This window comes from Corvus brachyrhynchos, unplaced genomic scaffold (genome assembly GCF_000691975.1).
Source record: "Corvus brachyrhynchos isolate BGI_N302 unplaced genomic scaffold, ASM69197v1 scaffold114, whole genome shotgun sequence".
Classification (NCBI taxonomy): Eukaryota; Metazoa; Chordata; class Aves; order Passeriformes; family Corvidae; genus Corvus; species Corvus brachyrhynchos.
Window position 1 is genome coordinate 3,756,206 of NW_008238337.1, and position 26,687 is coordinate 3,782,892.

At 52.8% G+C, this 26,687-nt stretch overlaps 2 protein-coding genes across 23 annotated transcripts in view; one reads left to right on the forward strand and one right to left on the reverse strand.

The window, feature by feature from the left end:
- Nucleotides 1-18,161, forward strand: part of SH2B3 (SH2B adaptor protein 3) — a 26,935-nt gene extending 8,774 nt beyond the window's left edge. For 2 of the 4 annotated variants that reach the window (XM_017734844.1, XM_008634057.2), the window contains exons 2-8: nt 758-1,540; nt 12,063-12,164; nt 12,423-12,514; nt 12,609-12,703; nt 12,894-13,108; nt 13,410-13,581; nt 13,874-18,161. In XM_017734844.1, the coding sequence (XP_017590333.1) occupies nt 785-1,540; nt 12,063-12,164; nt 12,423-12,514; nt 12,609-12,703; nt 12,894-13,108; nt 13,410-13,581; nt 13,874-14,160 (1,719 nt within the window). In that variant the 5' untranslated portion in view covers nt 758-784 and the 3' untranslated portion in view covers nt 14,161-18,161. Of the gene's footprint in view, nt 1-21; nt 429-757; nt 1,541-12,062; nt 12,165-12,422; nt 12,515-12,608; nt 12,704-12,893; nt 13,109-13,409; nt 13,582-13,873 lie in introns of those variants that run through there. The other 2 variants (XM_017734846.1, XM_017734845.1) reach the window with 2 other exon arrangements.
- A 542-nt stretch (nt 18,162-18,703) lies between these two features.
- The window catches only part of ATXN2 (ataxin 2), a 42,612-nt gene continuing 34,628 nt past the window's right edge, over nt 18,704-26,687 (reverse strand). For 14 of the 19 annotated variants that reach the window (XM_017734839.1, XM_017734840.1, XM_017734835.1 and 11 more), the window contains 3 exons: nt 24,557-24,702; nt 23,666-23,893; nt 18,704-20,373 (listed from right to left, as the gene is read on the reverse strand). In XM_017734839.1, coding sequence (XP_017590328.1) covers nt 20,170-20,373; nt 23,666-23,893; nt 24,557-24,702 — 578 coding nt within the window. In that variant the 3' untranslated portion in view covers nt 18,704-20,169. Of the gene's footprint in view, nt 20,374-21,092; nt 23,894-24,556; nt 24,703-26,687 lie in introns of those variants that run through there. The other 5 variants (XM_017734826.1, XM_008634179.2, XM_017734828.1 and 2 more) reach the window with 2 other exon arrangements.

Below are 26,687 nucleotides of genomic sequence, written 5' to 3' on the forward strand. Positions count from 1 at the left end.
ACGGTGTGGTGTGCCAGAGCCCGGCAGCTCTCCGGTCCCGCAGGCAGCGGAGCATCCCCCTCAGGAACGCGCGCTCACCCCGGGCAGTGCCGGCGGCGTGGCCGCCTCTCCCCAGGCCGGTGGGGCCGGGAGGATCTGGCAGCGAGGCAGCTCCATCCCTGGATTTCTGCAGCTTTTCACGTTGTTTCCTCCCCTCCCGCCCCCGTTCCAGTTTTATCAGCTCCGTTGAAATAGGTCCCTGGAGGGAAAACCCACCGGCGCTGCGGAGCCTTGGCAGGAGCCGGGCGGATGTGGCCGGGCCAGGCGTCCCCGCGGGCGGCGGGCAGCTGCAGGCAGCTGTGCTGGCAGGAAGCCGCGCAGACGCCCCGCACCGGGACCTGCCCGCTCCCCACCGCGCAGGTGGGGAAACTGAGGCACGGCCCTGCCAGGTGGGGATGGGCGTGTAAGGAGCTGCGGCTGGGCTGGGGGGCTGGGAGCCCCGCGTGGCCACTGCTGGTGGCCGCCGGTGGCCATAGTGGTTGGTCATGTGGCCGTGCTGCTCCCTGGGAAGCAGTTGTCCCCTGGCCATTTCCAATGTATCCATGGGAATGAGGCAGCTCTGAGTGGGACCCAGCTGACCACAGCCTTCCCCGGGCTGCTGCCCTGTGGATACACATTCCGAGTGGGGTATGGCCATGCCAGCCAGGGGTTGCCGGGCGCGGGGGACACGTGGCGACAGTGGGGACTGCTCTCACCACCCGTGTGCTCTGTCTTGCAGCGTGGCCGCCTTGCTGGAGCCTCGGCAATGAATGGACACTCGCTGCCGGCCGGCACGCCAGCGCATCCCCGGGGCGGGCATGAGTTCTGCGAGCTGCACGCCATCAGCACCGCCAAGGAGCTGGCGCGGCACTACCTGCGCTTCGCCACCGAGCACCCGCACCATGACCTCCTGGCCGCCGAGAACTTCTCGGTGCAGTTCACCGACCTCTTCCAGCAGTACTTCTGCCACGAGGTGAAGGAGGGCATCGCCATGAACCAGCTCCGTATCCTGCCCGCCGGCCCGGCGCGGGATTACCGGGACACGCACCGGCGCCACACCGACGCTTCCCTGGGCACGGTGACCACAAAAGCCGAGGGAGAGCCCGGCACCCGTCCCGAGCAGCCTGTCCGAGCCCCTGAGGCTGCTCCCTCTGGACTGCGCAAGTCCTGGAGCTCGGAGGAGCTGGCGGGGCCGGCGCGGAGGCCCTTCTCGCTCAGCCAGCTGCGCAGGAGCTGGCGCAGCCTCTTCCGCCGCCGCTCCTCGGATGCCCTCCCCGGGGATGGCGATGGGGAGGCGGCGGAGGCGGCTCTCAAGCCGGGACTGGGGAAGCGCATCCTGCCGTGGGGGCTGTCGCGGGAGCAGCCCCCCGAGGTGCGCAAGGAGGGGCTCCTCAAGTACGGGCTGCTGGATGAGAATTCCCTGGACAGCGGGACGCGCTGGCAGCGCTGCCGCCTGGTGCTGCGGCGAGCGGGGCCGCCCGACAACGAGGAGTTTGTGCTGGAGCTCTTTGACCCGCCCAAGGTAAGGAGCTGCCGCCTCTTGCCCATCCCAGCCGGGTGATGCTGTGGGTCCCTTGTTTGGGGATGATGCCCAGATGCTGGAGCATCCTGCAGGGAGGAGCAGGGCTGCGGTGCATCCAGCAGCACGAGGGTTTCTCACCATGAGGGGCCCGGATGGGTTTGCTCTGCCGCTCCTTTCCCTCTGCTGCAGCCACGCGAGGCTGGGCCTTGTTTATTTAACACCTCTGAGGAGGAGACAGAGCCACCCGTGTGGGGTCACGTTTGGGGAGTGAGAGGTGCTGAGACCAAGGTGTGCTAATTGCTGCAGTCGGGCAATATGTCATTGCATTTCTCCCTGCTGGGACCTCAGAACTGGGTTTTCTAGCTGGAAGCAGAGCGCCTGCCTTCCAAGCTGAAGATAGAGGCTGGTGGCTTCCATCCCACTCATCCCAGCCTCATGAACCCGTCCCAGCAAGGTGAGGGGGCACCCAGTCTGATGAACCCCAAATTCACCCTGTCCCCTGTGCTGTGGCTTCAGCTGCCTGAGCATCTGCTCGCCTGGGCAAGCTGGGAGAGGAAAGGGAAAATAGGAATTGGCTTCGGTGCCTTTCTCTGCTCCCATTGGGGCCTGTAGTTTTACTTTCCATGAGGAGTTTTGTGACTGGAAGTTCAGCTCTCGGCTGCTCCAGGGAGCTCCCGTGGTGCTGGGACGTGGCTGGAGCGGAGATGATGCAGGATGTGAGGGAGTGGGGAGCGAGGTGGGGGGAGCTGGGGTGTTTAATCTGTGAAAAGACGGTTCCTCCACATGGCAGGTCTTGAGCAGGCGCGATGGGATGAATTTTCCCTTTCTTTTTCCATTTTTTTTTCCTCTGTGCTCGTTTAACTTTGATGACAAACTTGTGCTTTGGAAGAAGGAACCTCCGGTAGAGCTGGAGCTTTGTCCCTGCCTTCAGGGCAGCAGGGTCAGGGAGCAGCTGGCTGAATTCCTGCTATTTCCGTCAAACGACTCCAATATTAAATATTTGAAAAAAAGAAACAACGTCAAAATTGTAACATCTGAAAGTAAAAGCTGGTTTTGCTCCGTCGTGTCAAGGGTTGCAGTTGTTTGTCCCCATGGGAGTGTGTGTCCCCATCCCGGGCCACAGGGAGGTCAGGGGTGCTCTGAGGCGCTTGGAGGGCGCTTCAGCAGCTGGGTAGCACCACCTTTTCCCCCTCCCTCACCCCTTTTCTCTCCCTTTTTTCCCTTTTCCCCCACTTTTTCTTTTTTTAAAACTCTTTTTTCTTTTTTCCCCCCTTCTTCTTTTTTCTCCCCTTTTTCTTTTTTTCTCTTCCCCTTTTCTTTTTTCAATTCCCCCCCCTTTTTTTTTCCTGCCCCCATTTTTTTCTCCCTATTCCCCCCCCTTTTTTATTCCTCTCCTCCCTTTTTCTTTATTTGTTTCCCTCCCCCTTGGGAAACAAGCCCAGCACATTCTTCCTCTCCCCACATTCCCTGACCAGCTTTGACTCAGGGGTGGGAGACACTTCAAAGAAGACACTGAGTTCCCCCTCTGCTCTGAGCATTATTCCTTGCAGTCTCCAGGGGATGGAGATTTCCTGGTGCTCCACATCACCACGAGGCCGGAGACCCCACGGTCCCCGGAGCCCCGAGCTGGGGGTTTCTCAGCCAGGGCTGCGGAAGTGGGGGATGTTCCTTGTTGGATTTTGCAAGTCTCTGGATTAAATTGCTTCCTGTGCAAATATTCTCAGGGCGGCTCCTTCCTTTCCAATTCTCTGGGCCAGGGCCAGCTCCCATCTCCTTTACAGCACAATCAATCCAGACCCTTTCCCAGTGACTGCGGTTGAATTCCGGGGGCGGTGGAAATTCCCCCACGGTGCTGGTGGCTGCCACTCCCCAAACCCAGCACGGGGGCAAACCACGGAGCAGTGAGAACAGAACAGTTTGTTGGGGGGTTATTTTCCTTTAAAATAACTAAATAACAACCAACAACCTCCCGGGAATGGCTGTGAGGAGCCCCTTCCCTTCAAACCTCCTGCCCTGGGATGCTCCCAGGGCTTTGCCACTGCCTTTTCCCCATCTCATGGGTCTGTTCTGGATTTGAGGATGCTGTTGATCACCTTAGAAAATTGATGGTTTTTAATAAGCAACTGTAAAACCAGTTCTTGGGCTTTTTTAACCCCAACTGGTCTCTGGACTGTGAGGTTGGTCACCCTCAGGGTCTCCCTGGAAGCACCCTACTCCCTTCCTCCTCTTTCTTCCCCCTTCCTCCCCTTCCCACCTGGCAAATAATAGGATGCAATTGAAATTTCAGCTCAGCCTCAGGGCTTTACGGCATCAAGCCAAGCCCCCAAACATCCATCCCCTTGGAATGACCTTGGAAAAGGCAGGTGTGTGGAGAAAGGAGGGGGGTCCTGCTGCTTTTGGCAGCTTTTATCTCATTTTTCCCCGTTTCTCCTGGTGCTCCAATGGGCCCTCTGAGCTTAATCCTGTAACGTGCCCGGCATCAAAGGGAGTGGGGGCTTTGAAGAGCCCTGATCCCATTTACTGCTTGGGTGGCTGTGCTGGGTGAAGGGGTCAGGGAGCTGTGCTGGAGAATCCGGTGATCCCTACGGCACTGCCTGGAGTGGGCATCCCCTGCCCCAGGCGTGTGCCAGAGGAGATGAGGATTTTGGGAGAGGGAGCAGCTCCCCTTCCCATGCTCACAGCCGCAGCTGGCTTGGTTTTGGCATCACTCCCTCCTCCCTCGAGCACTGGAAAAATGACTTTGCAAAGGAGGGATTTGGAGGTAATGGGATTTGGTGCTCCCCTGGGAGAAGGTCATGGCCTGGCTGCAGGGCACAGCATTGGGGGGCACCTGGATGCCACCCTGGGGACATTCCAGAGGGTGCTGGGGTGTGAGGAGTGAGGTGAGGATGCTCAGTGGAAGAGCAGCTGGAGTAGAGGGATATCAGGATACTTGTAGTGTTTGTATATATGGCTATATATATATATATATATATTTGCCACTGGAAAACCCTGGGCATGGTCCTGCAATTGCAGCCCAGGTGGATTCTCTGATGTCCATCATGAGGGCGATGCTCACCAGTCCTCCCTGATTTCCTTAGAGGCATTAAGGGCTTTCTCCACTCCCACACCCTTTAATCCCATATAACCTTTAGGACTGCGTACCACTGAGGTCTCTCCACCTTCATAAATTTAAACCAAAGCTGGCAAACCCAGGTTTGTCTGCCTTGGGGCCGCCCTGTTCCTTAGCTGAGCCCCAGCCCCAAATACCTCTTAAATGGCCAAATCCCAAACTCCGTGAAAGCCGTGATTCGCAGCGGAAATGTCCCGAGCCGTTTCTGTTGACCAGATGTTTTTACAGGAAGGGGAAGGGAAATGGGATTTGCATTTGTGCTGCTTTCTTTATAGCATTTTAATGAAATCCAGTGCATCCCGTAAATTGATGGCACGCCGGGACTAGCCGGGAAGACTCCTTCCGGAGAAAGCCCTTGGAGCCTCTGCCACGGCTCGAAGTCTTCGCCGCAGCCACGGGAGGAGCAGTATTTTTATCTCTGCTCAGTGTGAGACTGCTCTGACTTCCTTTTTTTTTTTCTCTCTCATTTTTTCGATGTTTTTTCTTTTTTTTACCCCTTTCACCTGAATCTGGTTTCTGAGAACTGCCACCTCCTGAGCCAGCAGGTTCCTGTCCCTGATTTTTGGTGCTTGGGGCTGTGGGTGGCAGCTGGTCTGGCACGGGATGGGGCACATCCCAGTGTTTTGGTCCCCGTTCCTTGTCCCTGCTCCTCCTGGAGCTGCTCAAACGTGGCCTGAGCGACTCAGCCAAGGATTAATGGAGGGCCTGTGGTGGAGGGGGAGCTTTACTCCCTGGAGCACCATGAGAAGAGTTTTGCCTGTGATGGGAAGCAGGTCAGCATCCCATCATCCCGTCCCTGGGCCAGGAAAGAGCATGTTTGTGTCAGTCTGCATCCCCAGGGACTGCATCCCTCTCCTGGCATCCTTCATCCCTCTCCCAGTATCCTTCTCCCTGTATCCTCAGGGACTTCATCTCTCTCCTGGTATCCTTCTCCAGGAATCTCCAGGGGCTGCATCCTGTCCTGATGCAGCTGGAGATGTCCCTGCTCGCTGCAGGGGGTTGGACTTGCTGTCTTTTCAAGATCTTTTCCAGCCCAAACTATTCCGTGAGTCTGATCCCTCTCCAAACGTCCTGCTCCCAGCATCCCTCTCCTGGCATTCCCAGGGACTGCATCCCTTTTTTGGCATTTCCAGGGCCTTCATCCTGATCTAGGTGATGTCCCTGCTCATTGCAGAGGGATTGGACGGGGTGGCCTCTGAAGGTCTCTTCCAACCCATATCATTCTGTGATTCTGTGATCCTGCTCCCAGCATCCTCAAGGATCGCATCCCTTTCCTGGCAACCCCAAGGACCGCATCCCTCTCACGGGCTCTCCCAAGGACCACACAGCCAGGAGCTGGCAAAACTGCTGTGATGATGACCTGGAGGGCTTTGGGTGTCCTGAAAATCCCTTGGGAGAGGCGAAACCTCCCCTGAAGGCACCCGGAGCTGCCCCAAAACCCTCGGGCAGCCTCTCTCTGGCGCCGCGCTCTCGGCACCCGCTGTTCTTCGAAGGCACCGAGGGCTGAGCGGCCTCAGGGCTTTGTGAGATTTTGGTGGTGACTTTTGCTCTCTTCCCCCTCCTCCCTGCTCTGTTTTTGGGTATCGCGGGGTGAGGGCGCGCGGCGGGGTGGGGGGGAGGGCGAGGAGACAAAGGTTATTTGTCATTTATTAACCACAACTTTTTCCATCCTTGGTCATGCACGGAAAAAACACTTTTAGCAGCGTAACCACAGCCCCGGCGTTAATTGCTGAAGAGCGGAGTTTCTTATTTTGGAAACTGTTGCTGGGATGGGGCTCGCCGGGGCGAGCTGGGTGTGAGGTGAAGGGTGCAGGACGGACCCCAACCTGTGCTTCATTGAACTCTGGGGTTGTGGGCTCGGAAAGATTCCGTCCTTTTAATCCCATCCTTTAAAATCCGCCCTTCTCGGGGGGTGTTGTCCCATTGCTGTGCCCTCCCTGTTTATCGGAGTGTCCCTCGCAGGGATGCTGCAGAGCTGCTCGGGGTGGAAAGCACCACGTGCTGCCTGAGAAGTGAGCAAAACATGGAGATACTGAGCAAACCACAGGAAAAGGGACTGGGAAAGCACTCAGGGAACGCGTCGCTTCCCCCCAGCAAAGCTTCCCACAGCTGGGGTGAGAAGAGCTGTGGGTGCTGGTGGGCGCTGGGTCCCCGCAGCTGATGTGAGATGCCTAGTGGGGCTTTTTTGGGTGGTTGTCTTCTCTTTTTTTCCCCTTTTTCTTCTTTTTTTTTTTTTTTCTCTTTTCACGGCCCAGGATGTGGTTGTTTCGAGGCTGAGAGCTGCGTCTTTCAAAGGTAAATATTTATGAGAGCCTGCGCAGGCAGCGCGAGGTCTGGAAGGATTCAAGGATTCATCCCAGCCGTGGTGGCAGCTCGGCTGGGGTGGACCCTGCTCCTTCCCACCAGGTCCCAACTCCAGTCTCTGTGATGGGCACTGTGATGCTCAATGTCATTTTGGGGTTATTTAAAAGCGAACATTTTGGGCAAACTCACTTCCTCCAGCCAGGCACAGCCCTGGGCAAGGGGCAGGGATGAAAATACCCATCCCGTGGATTGAATGCTCCCTCACGGCATTTTGAACCTTCTCCACCATCCTGGGTGATGCAAAACCCCCTGGATGATGCAAAACCTTGGGATGACAGAAAATCCCAGCCCATCCCAGTGACTGTGGGGAGCTTGCAGGGTCCATGCTGGACCCCCCCATCCCTCTGGGGCCGAGGTTTGGGGTGACTCAGTCCCGGCTGCTGCGGCTCCCACTTGCACACAGACACCTTGTTTACTTTCCATGCTCGTTATTTATTCCAGGAAATTATTAAGGCAGCCCACGCTGGAACCGAATTTGGCATGAAATAAATTTCAAAAAAAATAAAAATCAAGGGGCTGGCGAATGCCGACTGTTTACAGATCCTTTTTATAGCCCCCATCTCCCTCAGCCCTGCTGTGAGCCACTGGGCTCACTGGTTTTGGGGGGCTTTGCAGGGTTTTGGGGTCTTTGCAGGGTTCTGGGGGGCTTTGCAGCAGTTTGGGAATGCTGGCTCATTCGTGCAGAGCAGGGAGGTTTATCAATGCACAAAGAGGAGCCACCAGCCCCAGGGATGGGTGGGGCTTCCTGCCTGAACCCCCCACATCCCACCCCACAGATTCACCCGGCGGCTCTTGGGGTGTTGTTTTGCAGCACCCCAGTTGAATTTAGTAGGAAATCGGAGCTCAGGGGGGCGATGGGGTCCGGGCTGTGTTCTCTCCCATCGCCGTTCGCCGGCGCTCGGCAGCCGCCCGGAATGGGAACAGAGGGATCTTTGTGCCCCGGCCGCCCCCGAGCCAGCGCTTCAGGCCAGCACAACGGTGCCTCTTGTCACTGCTGAGCTCGGTCCCCTCGGGGACAGCTCTGTCCCCTGCCACGGCCCGCGGGATGCTCGGAGACAGGCTGTCCTGGAAACTCCTTTGTGCCTCTGGTCTCGGGTTGAGGATGCTGGAGGAGCTTTGGGGTGGGCGGAGAGGGTTTTTTGGGAGGTCATGACCAGGGGCTGGGGGATGTTAAGCTCGCACAGCAGCCGGTAGTGGGAATCACCTCCCGTGCTCCTGTTTGAGTCAGGGAACCTCTGAGCTCCAGTTCCCCAAGCCCAGAACAGAGCTGCTGTCAGGTTTCCAGATGAGCGGTCTCCACCTGCAGAGAGGCAGGAATGTTTTGGGAATGTGTCACCCTGGGGCCAGGGGGAGCTGAGCTGATCTAGGGGTTCCTGCAGCAGGCATGGAAGGCCCAAATCAGTGGGATTCCAGTCCCTGTCCCAACAACCAGCACTGGCAGGGGCTGTCCAGGGTGGACCTCTTCCCTTGGGATGAGCCATGGTGCAAATACCCGAGGAAGAGCACTGGGATGAGCTGTGCTGTCAGCTCCCCCGGAGCACTGGGATTAGCTGCTGGAGGACAGAGGGATCAGTCATGTGCAGATCCCTGAGGATGAACACCAGGATTAGCTGTGGTGTAAACACCTAAGGACACATACTGGGATTATCCATGGTGCAAAGTCCTCAAGGATGAGCGTTGGGTTTAACTATGGTGAAACTCCCAAGGGCAACCACTGGGATTTCCTGCCACACAAAATCCCCGAGTATGAAGGCTGGGATTACCCATGGTGTGAATCCCTGAGGACAATGGCAGTTCCAGCAGACACTTCGCATCCTCCAGCAGGACCCTTGAAGCCCTCACAGCCCCTGCAGGGCCCCTCTGCCTCCCCCTGCCCTGCCCCAGCACCAGGGGATGTGTTTCCCACCCTGTTCACCCAGCATTCCCTGGAGAAGATCTGCGTGTATCCATGCTCCTGGAAAACTTCACAACTTTCCCCAGAGCTGCAGGCACAGGATATGGTTTTGTGTCCATCCAGCACAGCCAGGCCGAGCTGGGCTCAGCGCTGCAGCTCTGGCTGAGGTTTGTCCCTTGCGTAAGGGACACAGAGCTCCGTGATTTACAAGAAGTGACAAATCTTGCCTGTATCCGTTGGGGACCTTGCACAAGGGCTCGGGCACTTCCCCACCTCCCGCTGGTGACTCAGAGTGGAAGTGAGAGCCGGCATGGGGAAACCCCTGGAGCGTGGAGGGGCCGGGGGCAGCTCCTGGTGCTCTCGAAGGATTTGCTCTGTGCAAACTCAGCCTGATGGCCCAGCCACTGTCATCATCACCATGCCACCATCATCATCATGGTGCCACTATCATCATCATGGTGCCACTGCCATTGTCACAGCGACAGTGCTGTCATCACTGTGCCACTGCCATCATCACTGTGCCACTGCCACTGTCACCATGACACTGCTGTCATCGCCATGCCACTGCTGTCATCATCGCTGTGCCACCACTGCCATCAATGTCAGACCACCACCCTCATCACTGCACTGCTGCCATCATCACCAAGACACTGCCATCGTCACCATGCCACTGCTGTCATCATCGTGCCACTGCCGTCGTTGCTGTGCCACCACTCTCATTCTTGGAGAGCCGCCTTTCTCCTCAGCTGAGTGGCAAAAGCTCCCCCAGCACCCTCAGTGTCCCCTGAGCATCCAGACAGGACGTGCTCCTTAAGGCAGTAGCTCACAGCGTTGTGGGGAGGGCGTTCCTGGCACAGGTGGGCGAGCTGGAAGGAGCTTTGCTGTGAAAAACCCCATAAATCCCAAATATCCTTGTTGGAGAGGTGTGAGGGACCTGCTGGAGCTGGAGAATGACCCATGGCAGAGCCCAGGATGCCCAGTTTTGTGTGCCAGGACTGGGAATGCCGGGAATGCCACAGCAGTGGCAGGGTAGCAGCTCTGTTCTGGGGGCTTGGGAGTACAGCTTCATGGGATGCCCCGTCCCAGGTGATTTTGGGGGGTGCTCAGCCTCATGCTGGGCTTTCCCCCATTTGCACAGGATCCTTTGGGGAGCAGTGAGGTGAATCTCCATGTGGAAGCTGATGCTAGTGGGGTTGGGGCTGAGCTGGAGCAACATCCCAAACATTTCATCCCATCCTGAGCATGCTGAGCACCCCAACCCAGGTGGCAGCGGGGGTTACCCATCCCCACAGGGCTGCTGGGGCACCTCTTGCCGAGAAGGAGCCCGTGGGTGAGCACTTGGTGTGTTGAGTGTGCACTTTTGGTTACTGAGAACTCCCTTTCCCGGTAGCGGCCGCATCGAGCCGGGCATCTTGCGGTCAGGTGCGGCTCTCCGGGAGCGGGGGCACCGTGCCTGCGGCAGGCACTTCTCCGAAGCCAGCCTGCTTTTTCAGGCACCGTATCTCTGTGCTGCATCATTTCCTTCTCCCTTCACGCTCCAGCTGCGCTCTCCACACCAAGACACACAGGGGGCTTCTCCGAACTCCCTTTTCCTGGAATTTCCCGATTTCCTAAGAAGCCGACCCCAGCGCTGTGGTTGGGATGTTGATAAAACCCGCTCAGGGTCATGCTGGACGTCACAACCCCCGTGTGGGAAAGCAGCCAGGATGAGCGATCCTTTCACTTTCTCCGCACAGGACTTTGCACAGGGCACGGTTACGTTCCAAAGGTGGCAGAAAAACCAAATTCCTTCGGGATAAAGCCCCGGCGCCAGCGCGGCGGCTCACGGCAGCCCGGTGACAGTGATTGCAGCATGGCACAGCTGCAATCACTGTCGCCAGCAGGCCCGGGGGTGCCGGAGCCACCGCGGTGTCACCAGCCCTGTGCATGACGCCGTACACGAGCGACTTCTAAGAACTTTCTTTTCGGTGCAGCTCGATGCTGATAAGGGCTGATCCCTCTCACGCTGCGTTTCCGGCCCAAGAGAACACCGAGTGCTCGGCTGAGAGAGGGAGGAAGGAGGGGGGGATGGAAAACAAAAAAAGGCACAGCTGAACACAGTGTGGTTGGGTGACCGAGGAGGTGTCCGGTGGGGACACTCTTGGTGTCATACAGGGGGTTGGGGACACAGCAGGTGTGGGTTTGCTGTGAGGATCACAAGCTCGGAGCAGAATCTGGGCAGTTTGGTTGGCAAATGCTGTTGTGGGGTGAAGTGCCACAGCCCAGCATGTAGGGACATTGTCCCTGTGTAGGAACAGTGGCTGTGGAGGGGGGAGGGACACTGGAGCCAAAAAAAAGGGATGATGAAGCCACTGCGTGAATCGCAGCCAGCCAAAACGTTGTGGTGCAGCAAGCCTGGTGTAGGGGGATGAGCGTGCCTGGCATGTGGTGGCACTGCCTGGGCTTTGCTGGGATGCAGGGGATGGCTCTGGCCATGGGACAGAGCACGGAGCATTGGCTGCATCACCCAGCACTGGTGCAGAGGTGCTCAGGAGATTTTTGCCCCCCTGGCACCCTGGGTCCAGCGGGGTCCTGTGCCACATGCCTCAGCCTCCCGGCAGCCAGCGGGGCAGCAGAGGAACCGAAAGCTGCCACAGGGATATTTTAGCTTTTTTAGAAGTGTTTGCTCAGCATTTTGTCACATGCCTGCATCAGTGCCAAACCCACCAGAGCGCTCTTGGCACGCTACTGACCCTTGCACCCACGAGCAGGATGTTCCCTGACTGCCGCCCAATTTCCCCATCGGTGCCACATCCCTGGAACGCGCTGCCACGCTGGGAACCCCCTTGTCCCTCCTCTCCTCCACCCACCCCTCCACTGTAGGGTCCTTGGGACCACTGAGATGTCACCCAGCCCCCTGGGGTGCCCTGACAGTAGGTGGGCAGTGCCGTGGGGGGTATTTCCTCACCACATGGGGTATTTCCTCACCACACAGGGTATTTCCTTGCTGGTGGGGTATTTCCCTGCAGAACCGGGTATTTCCTTGCTGGCTGCTGTGACTCGGGTGGCTCCTGGACCTGGTACAGCAGTACCAGGTGGGGTGGTGTTTTGGGGTGTGGGGTGGTGTTTTGGGGTGCAGAGGCTCAGCTCAGGCTCTGTGTTTCCCCTCGCAGGGCTCCAAGCCAAAGCTGCTCATTGCCTGCTCCGCCGTGCAGGAGATGCGGAGGTGCACACGCCTCGAGATGCCCGATAACCTCCACACCTTTGTCCTCAAGGTAGGAGCTGCTGAAAGGGTCTGCAGTCACCCCCAAGGCCTTTCCCACCCTCTGGGGCACACGTGGCTCCCAAAAGCTCCCGTGCCAAATTTCACTTCCTCTTCCTCTCTAGGGAGGGGATGCACAGGGGGATGTGGTGTGCAGGGTGGGGGATGCGCTGTCCCTGCTGGGGTCCCAAGCATGGGTGGGTGGGAGGGGGATGCACATCTCTCTCTCTCTCTCTCTGAAGCCCCCATGTCCCTCTCCGATGTCCCCCAGGTCACCAACGCTACCGACATCCTGTTTGAGGCAGGGGATGAGCAGCAGCTCAGCTGCTGGACGGCCGAGATCCGGGAGTGCATGCGCAGGGGGTAAGCGCCCTCCGGATGTCCCTGAGCCTGGGGATGGGGACAGTGGCTCTGTGTCCCCGTCACCAGCACTCAGCCTGGCTTCTCCCATCCCCAGCAGGTCTGACACGGGTGACCCTGAGCTCCTGATGTGCCGGCACCCTGACCCCACAGCCCCCACCCCCACCACTAGCACCGATCCCCTCAGCCAAGGTGAGCGGGGGGACACCCAGGGGACCCTGGGGACAGAGTATCCCTCACCGGGGGGTCACCAGCTCCTGCCATGGCTGGGCTGATTGGCCTTCCCCAAATGGCACGAGAGGGACACAGAGCTGGAGGGGAGGGGATGGGGGCGATGGGCAGGGGTCCCCATTTCCCAGGGACTCATCCCTGTGCCTGGCAGGGGCGACACCGGGGGGCCCGGGGGAGGCGGCGGGGCCGGGGATGGAGCAGTTCCTCTCCTCCTGCCCCTGGTTCCACGGGCCCATCTCCCGCGTGAAGGCGGCTCACCTGGTGCAGCTGGGGGGGCTGGAGGGCCACGGCGTGTTCCTGGTGCGGCAGAGCGAGACGCGCCGCGGCGAGTACGTGCTCACCTTCAACTTCCAGGGCAGAGCAAAGGTACGGGCGGGACAGGGTTGGGATGGGGAGGGGAATCTCACAGGAGCCCCTGGGGCAGCCCCGCTGCTGCAGGACAGTCCCTGTCCCACCGCATCCCACCCCAGGGAGATGCTCTCCTGGTCTCTGCCCCGATGCTTGCAGTGGGCTGGTGCCCTCCTCCCCAGGGAACCACAGGCTGGGGATGCAGCACATCGTGCTAAAACCATTCGTGACCCCCATCCCAAATATCCCTGCTTCCCCACCCTGTCTCCTCCAGGAGGGAGGTGGAGGGAGGGTAACAGGTCTGTGCTCCTCCCCGCAGCACCTGCGGCTGGCGCTGACGGAGCGGGGCCAGTGCCGTGTCCAGCACCTCCGCTTCTCCTCCATCGTGGAGATGCTGCACCACTTCCACCGCTACCCCATCCCGCTGGAGTGCGGCACCGCCTGCGATGTCCGGCTCTCCAGCTACGTCGTCGTCCTGCCCCAGGCGCAAGGTGTGCGGGGAGGGGGATGTTCCCGAGGGATGGAGGGTGCCGGGCTGGGTGTGGGTGCCTCGGGGCTGGGCAGAGCTGGGCCTTTTGGGCGCTCGAGGAGTGGGGAAGCAGAAGCCTCGGGGCAGTGGCACAGAAGGTGATTCCCAAGCTCCCAGCTTCCTCTTTTGAGAAAGGAGAAGCTGCTCCCAGCCACCAGCTGTGGGGCGGGGGTCGTGGGATGCACCCTGCACCCCCAGAGCAGGGGCGATGGGGCCGGAGCATCCCCCTGATCGGCATCTCCCTCTGCCCGCAGCTCCCGGCTCCAGCACCACGGTCCCTCTCCTGCTGCCCTTTCCCGGCTGGAGCCCCGAGTTCAGCCTCGTCCCCGCCGGTTCCTCCTGCCCCGAGGAGCCCCCCGCGGGTCCCCCAGCGGAGCAGATCTTCCACCTGGTGCCGCCGCCGGCTGAGCTGGCACAGAGCCTGCGCCCGGCCAGGGCCACCTCGGCCCCCGTGCCCCGGCCCCGTGACTCGGACTACGAGGTGGAGGCTCAGGGCCGGGGCCACATCCGTGCCATCGACAACCAGTACACGCCGCTCTGAGCAGCACCGCGCCAGCACTGGGATGCACTTTCGGGTGGAGAAATCCTGGAGACCTTCTGGGGATCCATCGAGAGAAAGAATGTACCTGTTTCTTCCTTCTGGTTAGGGATTATTATTGTATTTTTTGCAAGGAAGGGGGTAATTTTTCACTCCTGTACGGGTGTGCTCCCTCTCGTTGGCCTGTTAAAGGGCCTCTTATTGTTATTTTTGTTGTTCTTATCAAAGCTTTCTCATTACTGTTTACACAACGCCGCTCGTGCCTGTGCCGGGCCCGGTGTCCTGCCTGTCCCTGACACGACAGAGCCCAGCCAAGGAACCGGGGTCTTGTGTTACACCCATGGAATTGGAGAAAGGGAAAAAAAAACCAAACCAGGATAACATGAAAAAAAGGATTATAAATTCACTGCCAAGTTGCTGCTCCAGGCCTCGTCCTCCTGCCCCGGCTGCTGAGCCCACCAGCAAAGCCCGACCTGAGCTGAGCTCCCATGATGGGTGAAGAGCAGGGTTTGGGCTTTTTTTTTAGCTAAGGCAAAAACTGGCTTTTTCTTGCTTTTCCTTTTTAACCCAGCACAGCCGTGGTCACTCCCTGTGCCAGCCCGAGGGATCCTCATCCTGCTCTCCCGGCTGATTGAGACTGAACACTAATTGCTCCATCCTTAGCCATGGCACCAGCTGAGAACTAACACAGAGATTGACACAAACCACTCCTGCTGGTGAGGGAGGGGTTTATCCCGTTTTATCCTGGTGAGGGATGTGTTCTATCCCGGTGATGGAGGCTCTTTATCCCTGTGATGAATGGGGTTTTATCCCGGTGATGGAGGTGTTTTTATCCCGGTGATGGAACGGCTTTGTCCTGGTGATGGAATTGTTTTATCCAGGTCATGGAGGTGTTCTATCCTGGTGATGGAATCATTTTACCCCAGTGAGGGAACCATTTTATCCTGGCAATGGAACTGTTTTATCCCAGTGATTTTAGGCACAAATCTAAAGTCAGTTTTCCCCCTAAAGAGCCCCCCCCACTCTTTCTTGCCTTTTTCCCCCCAGAACACCATGTCCCCAGGAGCTTGGTGGCATTTCCAGCTACACAACGGCCTCTTGCAGGCGGGGGGTGTCCTTGGGGACACCTCCTCACCTGGAGGAAAAACTTGTCCAAATCCCTGGGTCTCAGCCTCCCCTGATCCCCAGCTGTCCCCAAACTCTGCTGCTGTTCCCAAGCCCCTGGGGCTGCTTCACCTGCCTGGGGCAGCCGGGAGAAAGGAAGCACTTCTGAGAAGCTGCCGTTATTTTAGGAAAGAGGAAGGGCTGGAGCTGTTGCGCCACATGGGAGGGGATGTTCACAGCATTCAACTTCCAGATTTCCCAGCGCAGCCTTCCCTGGGATTTTGGATGCAAAACTTGCCTTGAGATTGCCTGACAGAAAGCTTTTTTATTTCTGTTTTCCTTGAAATTGCAATACAAGTGGGAGCCCTCAGGAGCATTAAGATTTAGCAATTAATTTGAAAAGCAGCAAACACAAAGCCTTGTGGGGCTGAGTTAGGGAATTCCACAAAATTCCAGCCTCAAGGTTGGGCTTTGGTGTGAAGCAGGTGCTGGGTGAGCCAAGGTCAGGAGCTGAAGGGCAAGGCCAAAATATCTGGGGCCAAACAGCTCAAGGAGCAGCCGTGAGAGCAAATCTGGGTTTATAAATCAAAAGATGCTGCAGGGACAAACGGGAACTATCAACCGGAGAAACCATTCAGGTTTTCCTTTTGTGCCTCCCCGTTGCTTGCTCTGGCTCTCTCCTGGGCTTTGTGCATTTAGAGCAGGCAAAGGCTTTTCTCCCCTGCTTTCTCTACACTCGTGCCTGAAACTGGGAGCATTAAGAGCAAACTGCACTGGTGCTGCAGCACTGCCAGCCCCGGAGAGGCTGATGGGGAAACAAAGCCAGCCCTGTCCTCGCTGGGCTCCTCAGCTGTATCCGCATCCCATTCTCCTCCCCGGAGCAGCACAAAGGCTGCAGCCAGAGGCAGGAGCACATCCCCGGGGCTGGCTTGTGCCAGGCAAGGCAGCTCCCTCTGAGGCTCATAAATAACTCCCCGTGCTCTTGCATTTATGGGGATGGGGAAGGGAAGGGGGGACAGCACAGCACAAGTTGTCGGCTCCTTTCCTTACTTACTGCCTGTTTCCCAAAACCTTGGGAAACACAGGGATGTGCTAAATCGTGCTAAGATTCCTGTTTTTATTCCCACTGAGCTCCAGGGGACTGTGTTCAAAGGGGTTTTCCCCCAAAAGGTGAGGTGGAATCACCCCAATCTCCCCACATCTGCAAAGAAAGGACGGGCTGGAAAAAGGCATCGCTATTCACATCCCTTGCCAGATGAATCCAGAGAAATCCTTGCCAGATAAATCAGATGCTGCTGGGGTGGGTTGTTTTGGCACACCAGGACTTTATTGTTCCAGTGCCAGAACTGAGACATGCGTGTGCATGTGGTATTTTTAACCTGCAGTTTAATTACAGGGGGGTTCTCTGCAGTTTAAATGGAAATTGCTGTGCTTGATTAGGAAAATACACGTTGGGTTCATTATCTCCCCGCCAGCTACTTCCCCCATGCAAACAAACGCCAGTGGGGGAGAACTCCTGTTCTCCCCACCAGTGAGCAGCAGGAGAGTCCCTCTGATTATTTAATTCCATCCCCACACTCACCCACAGGGAGCCAAGGGCTGTCCCAGCTCCACCATCTCCTCATTTCTGATCTGCTGCAGCAGGACCTGAGGGGATTTTTGGGCTATTTCCTAGGCTCCTGGGAGACTGAGTTTGAAATCCCATTTCTCCTAGAAAACGTTTGGCTCGTGACACAGGTCAGAGCCTGACACTGCTCCTGCCAGCACGTTACTCCAGCCCTAAGGTACTCACTCCTCTGGATTACAGCAGTGGGCAAAGAGCATTAAGCCATTCCACCCCATGGAATATAAGCATTCTGCAGGGTTTTTATATTCTTGTGATGCGAGAGAAGAGCCCAGGGCTGGGCAGGTTTAGTTCCCCAGCCCCTGTGGGATTTTTATTGGCATTTTGGGAAGAGGGGAAGCCAAGGGGAGAGCCCCTGGCTGGCTCTGTGGAGGTGCGGCCTCCTCAGAAATAAAGTCAGGTGTGGCCACCAGTTTGTGCCTCGGCCCTGGAGCTGGGCTCATGGAACACGAGTTCAGATCCCACCTAATGAAGCCAGGAGCCTCAGGAGCAGCTCTTGGAGGCCTGGTGGCCTCCCCCAGGAGGGGCTCGGGTGGGGAGCCCCATTTCATCCAGCTACTCAGGACAGTTTTGAGCAATAAAGATGTAAACCAGGCAGTGCCTTCACTCTGTGTGACACCAGGGACCTGGTTTAGGGCACAATCCAAGACTTGGGTCCAGCCAGAACTCCTCCCTCTCCTCTCCCCCTTGCCAGCCCCTCCTGCTCAGTGGCCTTCGTGTCCTCAGGGGTGTCAGGTTCTGAAGAAGCCCCTGCCATGAAGCATTAGTTGAGGTCTCCATCCCTCCCTCCCTCCCACATCCCAGCCCTGTGGAACAGCACCAGCAGGTACCGAACACTGACACCACCATCCCTCACCCATCCGTTTGCATTGAAGTTATTTTGGGGTGAAACTTCTAGGAAAAGATCCAGAGAGAAGCCAAAGCTTCTCATTCCTCATCTGGACCACCAAACCCTGGTGTCATCCAGCATTCCAAACTTTTAGCTTTGATCCAAACAGCCCCAACCTTCCCCAGCAGCTCCCAGAGGCAGAGAGGCGACTGTGTATTGCCTAAATCAGCCTTTAGCAGGACGATTAAAGCCAACAGTTTTGTTGGAGTGTATTAATTTGAAAGTTCTACTTTTCACCTGCACAGAAAAGTTCTTCTTGTATAGTAATTTTTTCTATATATTGTTTCTGTATGTACTGTACAAGTAACTTATTCTTGAATAACGCGATTTTACCGTAATATTAAAAAAAAAAAAAATCTGCTCTTAATAAACTGTTTTTAGAACTCATTTCTCACTTGTAGCCTTCAGTCTGATTCTCTCCAGGTGCCTGGACATTGTTTTAGTGGATAGTGGATGCTAAAAGGCAGAAATGCTCCCTCAGACATGAAAATCCTCTGGTTTGTCCCCATGGGACGATGCCTGCCCCACACAGGACAGTCAGGACACGGCACTGGGAGCAGGGATAACCTTTGTCTCCTCATCTTTTTAAGGCTTTTTGCCAGGGAATTCTTACCCTTCCTTTCCTTCTCCAGCAGCACCACGGACTTTTATACTTTTATCACCTCGAAGGCCCAGCTGGGACCTTTCCCGACACCGTCCGGAGCAGCCCAGGGCTGAGGGATCAGGAACACAAAATCACCCGGACACAAAACCTTGTTGGAAAACTGTACTGAATTTGTGATTCCCAAACCTTTCCCTGATTTCTGCAATGCCCCTGCAGCAGCAGCACCCAACAGACTCAGGGCAAACCTTGGCTCCAGTGAGGATCAGAGCTGGAGAAGCCTGTACGGGAAGAGACTCATAAATCACCACACAAACACCGAGGAGGGTCAGTTTTTAAAACTTTTTTTATTTTTTAATTTTTTTTTTAAGTTTTTATTTTATATTATCTACAAAGTAAAAGTTTTCTTAACTTAAAAGTTACATCACTGTCTCACGATAGTGATTATCTCATCAAACGTGATTTATAAATAATAACTCATCCGTTTGACGATTAGAATTTTTTTTTTTTTTTACTGAACCTGTTTCAAGTTTAGTTAGAAGTAAAAGGGATCTCCAAGTCTTGATTTTTAGTGATAATAGCAGCAAGAATCACTCTTGTTACTTCTTTTGCTAGCTGACGAGTTCATAACTTTGAAGGGTCATTAAAAAATAAATAACTTCCAGTTTTCAGCAAGCAGAGTTGGGGCACTTGCAGGACTCAGATACAGTGCATGGAATTATGGAATAGCCCACAAGTTCCTAAATGCCTCTACTCAGTCCGAATCTCTCCCACTGCAAGATGAACTGTTAGCATTCCTAGTGGATGTTACAAGAAATCAAAAAAAAAAAAAAAATTTTTTTTTTTTTAAACAAAATAAAATGAAATTCTAGTTTTCTGTGCTTCCAGTTGGCAGAAGCAGTAGAAGGAGGGTATTTGGCCTACAAAAGGTATCCAGCCTTTCAGTTATTCCAGATGAGCCTTACAACTGCTGTTGGTGGTGGGCTTGTACTGTAAAAAAAAAGTTCAAATGTAAATAATAAATTGGCAAGCCACACAACAGTTTGCTAGTAAAGTGGTCACAGGACAACTACTGAGCTCAACTTTCTTTTATTTTTCTTTTTTTTCCTCTTTTTTTTTTTTTGCTTTTATTTTCTTAGAGAACAAAACAAAACCCTGCACATCAAGATGTCCTTGGGATGGTTTTGGTTTTTTTTTTCCCTTCCTAAGCCCTCAGAAAGCAGCTTTGTTCTGCTCACACATTCCCCAAGAAACATCAGGTAAAACTACATCACTACAGAAGTTCAGAGGCTGTTTGAACTCGAATAATCAAAGAAGCCTAAATAAGGTTAAATTTAAAGCGGAAAGAAGTCACACAACTCCTACTTTTCCCCCAAAGCAAAGCTGCAGAATGTTACTCTGAATTAAAGTTTAGATTTCAGTTGTCACTTTATCAGCAGCCCTACCCCCACACAACATTTCACTCCTGTGAAATCATCAAGATTTAATAAAACCTCCGATCATTATAAGCTACACACAGTCCATCCCCCACGGCAAATCCACGGCAACACCTGCAAAACTCAGTCCCACAGTGCCAGCGTCTCACACTTTTCCTTTTCTCTACTCCAGCTAGAGAAAAAGCAGAATATTCCCTGAATTAGGTACATCTCACCAGCTAAACCTACGCTCCTCTAGGCTGCCAAAGCGCAGCTGCGAAATACAAGGACATCTTAAGGCTGGTTGGGTTTTTTTTGTCTTTTTTTTTTTTCCCCAAATCTGGTTTCTCCCAGTTGTTACTACTCCGACCTGGCTCAGTTAGGGTGCAGGTCTCCCGGGCACACACTCCTCACCTGAAGGGTGGGTCATATAGGGGAAATGTGTTGTTGTCGAGACTGGAATGGGCTGTAGTGCACTTTGAGCGAGGGCGGCTTGGGGACCACCGGGAGGCTGTGTCGTCATTAGCATCATTGGAGCATGGGCAGTTGGGTGAGAAGGAACCATTCCTGACTGTACATGAGCCTGAAACAAAGAGCTCTTTAGTATCATGGTCACAAGGAGGCAGCAACTCCTGGCCACATGACTGGCAAAAGCTTGCTCCGGCTGCAAATCCGGAGGGTTACTCTCCATTTTTTTTTTTTAAACTAGGTTAGGGGTTAAGGAAGAGGTTGTAACACACAAAAAAAAAAAAAAATAACAACAAAAAGGAAAAATAATAATTAAAAAAAGGGCTCAAGTCTTTACTGCTGGCTCTGAGTCACATTCTCAATTTTAGCCATTTTGCCAGCATTAAATAGGGGGGTATTAAAAATAAAAAAAACAATTCAGCAACAAATCTTCCAAACATTTCTGTTAGTCACCTACATCAAAGCACTTCCTAGAGGGTACAGATAGGAACTTCACAGGCACTGGGAGTCTGGCATCCCTTCCCCAGCTCTCTCCTTGCACAACCCCACGTTCTCTCCTGGCTCCCTGCCCTGGGAACCTCCCTGTCCTCTCCAGTGACCTGTGCCCACACAGTGCTCAGCCAAGTCCTTCTGACATGAGTGATTTCATCCCTTTACACTCTCAGGGCAGCTTTGTTCTGCTTCCAGTTCAGCTCATCGCAGTTCTTGTGTAATCTGAGCAATCAGGGCTAAATCTCAGTGGAAAAGGAGATTAATCCTTCCCATGGCTGATCACCTCTGGCAAACAAGTTCAGGAGCTTGGTGGGTTCTTTAGCTCAGAGCAGTTCATGTCTCTAGAGGTCATCCTTTTTTTTTTTTTTTTCTATTTAAAAACCTAGCAAACATTAATTTCTTAAAAGCACAAAGGAACTCAGAGCTCTCAGTGGATTTCTCTTGGGGAAAAAAGCCCCAAAACGCCATCATCTGTACCTAAGGTTTGCTTTGTCCTTCTACCATATCCCAGAACTGCAGCCTCACAGGTCTCCCATGCCAGTAAAGACAGATAGCAGGTAGCGGCTAGAATTTTATTTCTTCAAGACAAAAAGGGTTACTTGACTCATCACAGACATTCCCCAAACTCTTTGATCAGACTTGCACGTGTTAGTAGCACCCCAGAAGCCTTTAAAGGCAGGAACTGCAATTCAAATCTCACTCTTGCTCTAAAAAACGTTTAGGAGATCAGGCTGCGGAACAGAAATACCTCCCAGGACTGGCTCCACGTTGACTTTGACAAACATGCTATTGTAGAAGCCATCATTATAAAGCAGCTATTCATAGAGCAGCTGGAGTCAATACACACAGTGGATAAAATTTTTCTGCTGTGGCTCAAACACTTTGCAAATTGGCAGCTGACAGCTCTCTGTAATGAATTTTAAAGTACTGGTTCTCAAGTGAGATATCTACCAGCTCAAGATTCATCTGATAACCTGAAGGGAAATTGGATTGATCCCCTGTGTTGGCCTAACTGAAATTCTTACCACGTGGTATTTCAGAATTGTGTTTAGAAGCTGGGAATGAGGCTGCTAAAAAACCATTAAATCCAGTGATTAGTTTCCCCAAGATGGAATAATTACATGCATTTAAAATTTCTGACAGAACTGTAGTTATTCCTTCACTAGAGATTTTTGAGGGAACTACTTCATTAGGAAAGTCAATTAGTTTGGTGTAAATATCACAAATTGCAGCTTTCATTCTAAAAAAATTACAGAAGAGACTGCACAAGTTAAAAATCAAGGGCAAGGCAGGCTTTGTCTGTGATTGCTAAAAATCCTGCCTGAGCAGTCATTTCTGACTCAAAGTTGCATCTGATTTGTTTAATTTGGTTAAGTGCTTGGCACACAGAAAGGAAGGCAATGGTCACATTCTGCTTCCCTGGCCTGGCCAGGGCACAATTCAGGCACAGCTTTACCCCTTGATGGCCTTCAAGCAAATATTTCATGTTTCAAATCACAGCACTGGACGTGCCACTAAGCCAAGACCCCTCTGAGAAACTCTAAACACAACCCAGGCATTGACAGCAGTGCCTTCACACCAGAGCAGAGCAGGAGTCTTGTTTCTGGCAGAAACCAGAGAAGGGGAGGACATGCCAAGATGCCACAGCAATTGTCAGCTTTGGCCATCCTCTCTTTATCCTCCCTCAAAAAAGCAGAGAAATCAAAAGCCTAAGAGAGAATCAAAAAGCTAAAAACTCAACATCAGTAAAAGGATTCCTAAAGAACTATTGATTTATTGACTTAACTGACTGTCCCAAGGACCAAAGCAAAGATTTTATCAGAATTCTGCAAGGGACTGGACACCTGTGAGATTAACATCCCTAATCACAGATAGTCACCTTATCCCAAACTACTGTTAACCTGTATGAGAAGGCAGAAGCCAGCCACCAAGTTCATGGTCTGAAGAAGAAATTGTGCAGAAAAATTACTGATTGAACTGCCCATTCCTCGAGAAAGGACACTAAATCCAGGAGATTTAGTAAACATCAGAAAATCTCTGTCACACTGCTTTCCACGGAGCTCTTGATTAATCTATCATGTGCTTCCCTTCCCCAAATCCTTTTTCTCAGGGAGCTGACCACAAGAGAGCAGTTAAGAGAAGTGGGTTTCTGATTCTGAAGCAAAGACTGTTGTTTTAGGTTGCCCAACAATCTTTGGGGATCTTCAGCGTAAGCAGCTCATTTAGAACCACACACACACACCCCACACACACACCGAGACTTCTTTCTGCAAGGATTGTCCTGCAGTCACCTTAACTCTCTCCTCTCTCTCCCTGCACTGCCTTGCTAATCCCAGGAAATCCTGTCATGTCCTTTTCTGGATGTATTTGTATAAATTTGTCTACGATGCAGAGCCTGAAACTGCCACCAAAAGCAGCAACTCAGCCTTTCTGCACTCAGCTCCCACCTCCAACCTTTCTGTATGCCAGCTCTTCCTGGGATCAGGCACCTGACTGAGCAGGGAACCTATTTGACCAAGAAACAGTTTAAAAAGGGATTCAGCACATTTCAGCTGAATCACGTCCCCAGCCTGGTCTGCTCCACGGCCAAGCAGTTCTGTGAACAGAGTGGTGGGGCAGGGACAAGGATGGGAGCCAGGAACTGGGAAGAGAGCTCAATTTATTTCAGTAGCAGTGCCAGCTTAAGATGTCTTCATTAAACTACAGTTGCAGATGCACTAGGTGTTGGAAGCTGAGGTCCAAATACACCTTGTCAAATTCTAAATAAAGGCAATGTACAGACAGAAACCTAAATAACAACAACAGGTAAGTCTGTGCTGAGAGGTGACAGATTGGCAATCACTTCAGCAGGCCCGACTGTCCTAACTTTGTGGCATTAAGACATTTAGTCTTGAAGGTTGTTAAACTGTGTTTACCTGGGGGACATGGGCCATGTGTGGCGGATTGGTATATGCAGGTTGAACATGGGAGGGATGAATGGTGAAGACTGTTTGTTGTGCTGTAGGAAAATTGTTTTGTGGAGACTGCGTGTTGGAGCCTGGCGTCATGGAAGGAGGGGTTGGAGCTAGACCTGCGTGGTAGATCGCCGACTGCTGCTGGGGGTTGGCCAGGTGCAGGGCCTGGGCAGCCTGGTGCTGGTGGTGCTGCAAGAAAACACAAGAGATCATTGAGGTTAGGGCTGAGGGATTACACACATGAAGGAGAAAGGAGTGGGAAACTGCTCTCAGTTCCAAATCTGTGTCTAAGGATGGCCACGCTTGTGTTCATGGGGAAACTCTACACAACCCCACCAGGCTCAGCTTCTGCTGGCAAACAGAACCCAGACTGCCAGGTAAACTGGTGCTGGGACTGCCTCACAGCTGCAGCCGGAGTTATTCCCAGGAGGGAGCTAAGGAATGCAGCACTATCCCCCAGGTAAAACCATGGAGAAGCTGGAGCTGGGACTGCCTCAGAGCTGCCCCCAGAGTTATTCTCAGGAGGGAGCTAAGGAATGCAGCACTACCCCAAGGACCACTTTGTTTTCAACTGCTTTGACAAAATACAATCAAACACTTCTCAGCATTTATCTGCTATTTCCACTTCACTCATATGAAAGCACTGACACAATTATGATCCTTCCATAATCCTTAAATTGAAACATCCCCCATCCCATGTGACCAGGGAGAAATGAACAGTTGGACTCTGCTCCATCCTACCCTTTTTCCTCTCAAAGAAATCAATATATCAACATCAAGCACCAGTCAGCTGCAAACCCTTAAATGCAATTAAACACAATTTAAAGCTGCTCAGTCCCTGGGTTGTGTTACCTGCACGGGGCTTGGAGCAGGGTGGCTTCCAGCATGTTGGCTTTGCTGCTGGCCAGTTGGGGTGGCAGAAGGCTGAGGATGTGGAGGATGCGGATGCAGGGTAGCATTAGGGTGGGCATACTGCTGAGCAAGTGAGCCAGTGGAAACTAGGATGAAAAAGAGGAATATTTAACACCAGGTACAGGACGTGCACCTCTATCAAGTCACCATCTGCACTTGAAGATTTCACTACAACTCAAACACTCAGTAAATATATTCCCTCCCCCTTCTAAAAAAAAAAAAAAAAAAAATATATATATATATATGTATTTATCTTGCAAATAGCTGAGGATCTTACCTTGCTTTTGTGTAGTTTGGTTTGGCAGGAAAATCTATAAACAACCATAATTAGACAGTTCATCTTCCCTAACCTGACAATGTAACAGATACTACATAGAGAAAAGCAGTATTTCATCTTTTGTTTTGTCAAACAGACCAGTTTCAAAGATCAAATTTATAATTTTCATACAATTTAGGATTTCCTGAGATATACTTTTCAAAGGTGTTACGAGCCATTTTTATTTCCACCATCCAAAAAAAATTCTTTGGCCTTATACCTGGCTAACCTCACCATGCTACTCTTCTGGAAATTGCTCACAGAACAGTCAGAGGGAAGCACAAACTCTGCCTGTGTGCTCCAGAGTAAATAAACATCACAGCTGACAAAACTGAGGCTGCTCGAGCATCAAATTTTTGCTGAAGCCACTTTCTTGGGCTAAAATAACCCATTTTGCCTCTGCCCTCGAGGCCAATCTGTTCTGGATCACCACCATCCTGTGAATTTCCCAACACTGCCACGGAATTCTTCATTCCTTGAAACAGTAGCAAATAAGGTACAAAATTCCCAAAAAGGAAGAAACTGAACAACAGAAAACTTTCACCCCAGTGAAGCCACATCTGTTGCTACAGCTGTGCCAGTCTCCAACAACAAACACCAAGTTCCTTCTTGGATCCTGCTCTGCTCCTGCTCCAAATGGGCCACACTAAATCCTATTTTTTTTTTAAATTTTTGAGGGAATCTAAGCAAGTATGAAAAGCCATAATGACAATGAGTCTTCCTTTAAACACAAAGCATGCAACAGGAAAGAAGGACTCTAAAAATGAGGATGTTTCCCCTATTTCTTTTAGGTCTTGTGCAACAAGCAGGCTGTGTTTGCAGCTACTCCTGTGTGTGACAACGTGTGTTAATCCCTCTGATGTCATAGCCCACAAGATCAAGGAGAGTTTTGCTGACTACAGTGCTAAAAAAGCAAACAGCCAAAGAAAACTATCAACCTGCTCCTCAATATTTCCTTTGACTGTTCCTTATTTGTTTTGGTGCACTCTGAAGTTAATTACTGATGAGTATCTAGCAGGTTATAGGGTTTTTTTAATGGGGTTGGTATTATATGAGAACTTGATTGCCACTGCAGTTTTCCTCCAGTCTGGTTTGCTATAAACCTTACAAATCCAAGTTCTACCACATTCCAACTCACCAGAATACAGTGAGCCAGAATCTTTTTGCCTGATTGAGGTTTTTCTCCCCCGTACAGGTTCCTGCTTTAGAAAATAACTGCCTGCCACATTTAACCTAATCCCTGGCAAGCTCCATTAAATCTTCACTGAGCAAATGGCCTCGCAGTGATGAGCAGTTTCAGGCTATTAATGCAGATGAACTAAATTCCTGCAGCCTGGAGTTGATCCTAACGTTCTTATCCATGTGTGCAAGCACAGTTGTACACTCTGAGTCTTTCTGACTGAGGGGAGGGTTTCAAAACCACCTCAATGTTTTCTAAGCTCACTGTCAAAACCAGCAGGATCTTCTGCCACAGCGTTTTGTTACGCTTTAAATCCAAGTTTTTGGGGGCTTTTTTTGTATCACTACTAAAATGTATTTTGCAGCAGCATCCTACTTGACTTTCAGACATTCCTCCTCTGACAACATTAAAATTATCAATGGCAACACTGATCATTTTTACAGTACCAAGTTTATGGCTTTCTACAGGAGGAAAACTTCTCAGCCTCATTATTGTACACACTCTGAAGAAGGTCAGAAGTTATTATCTTTGTCAAAGTAACAGAAATAAATGGAAGGAGGGATCACTTGCTTGCC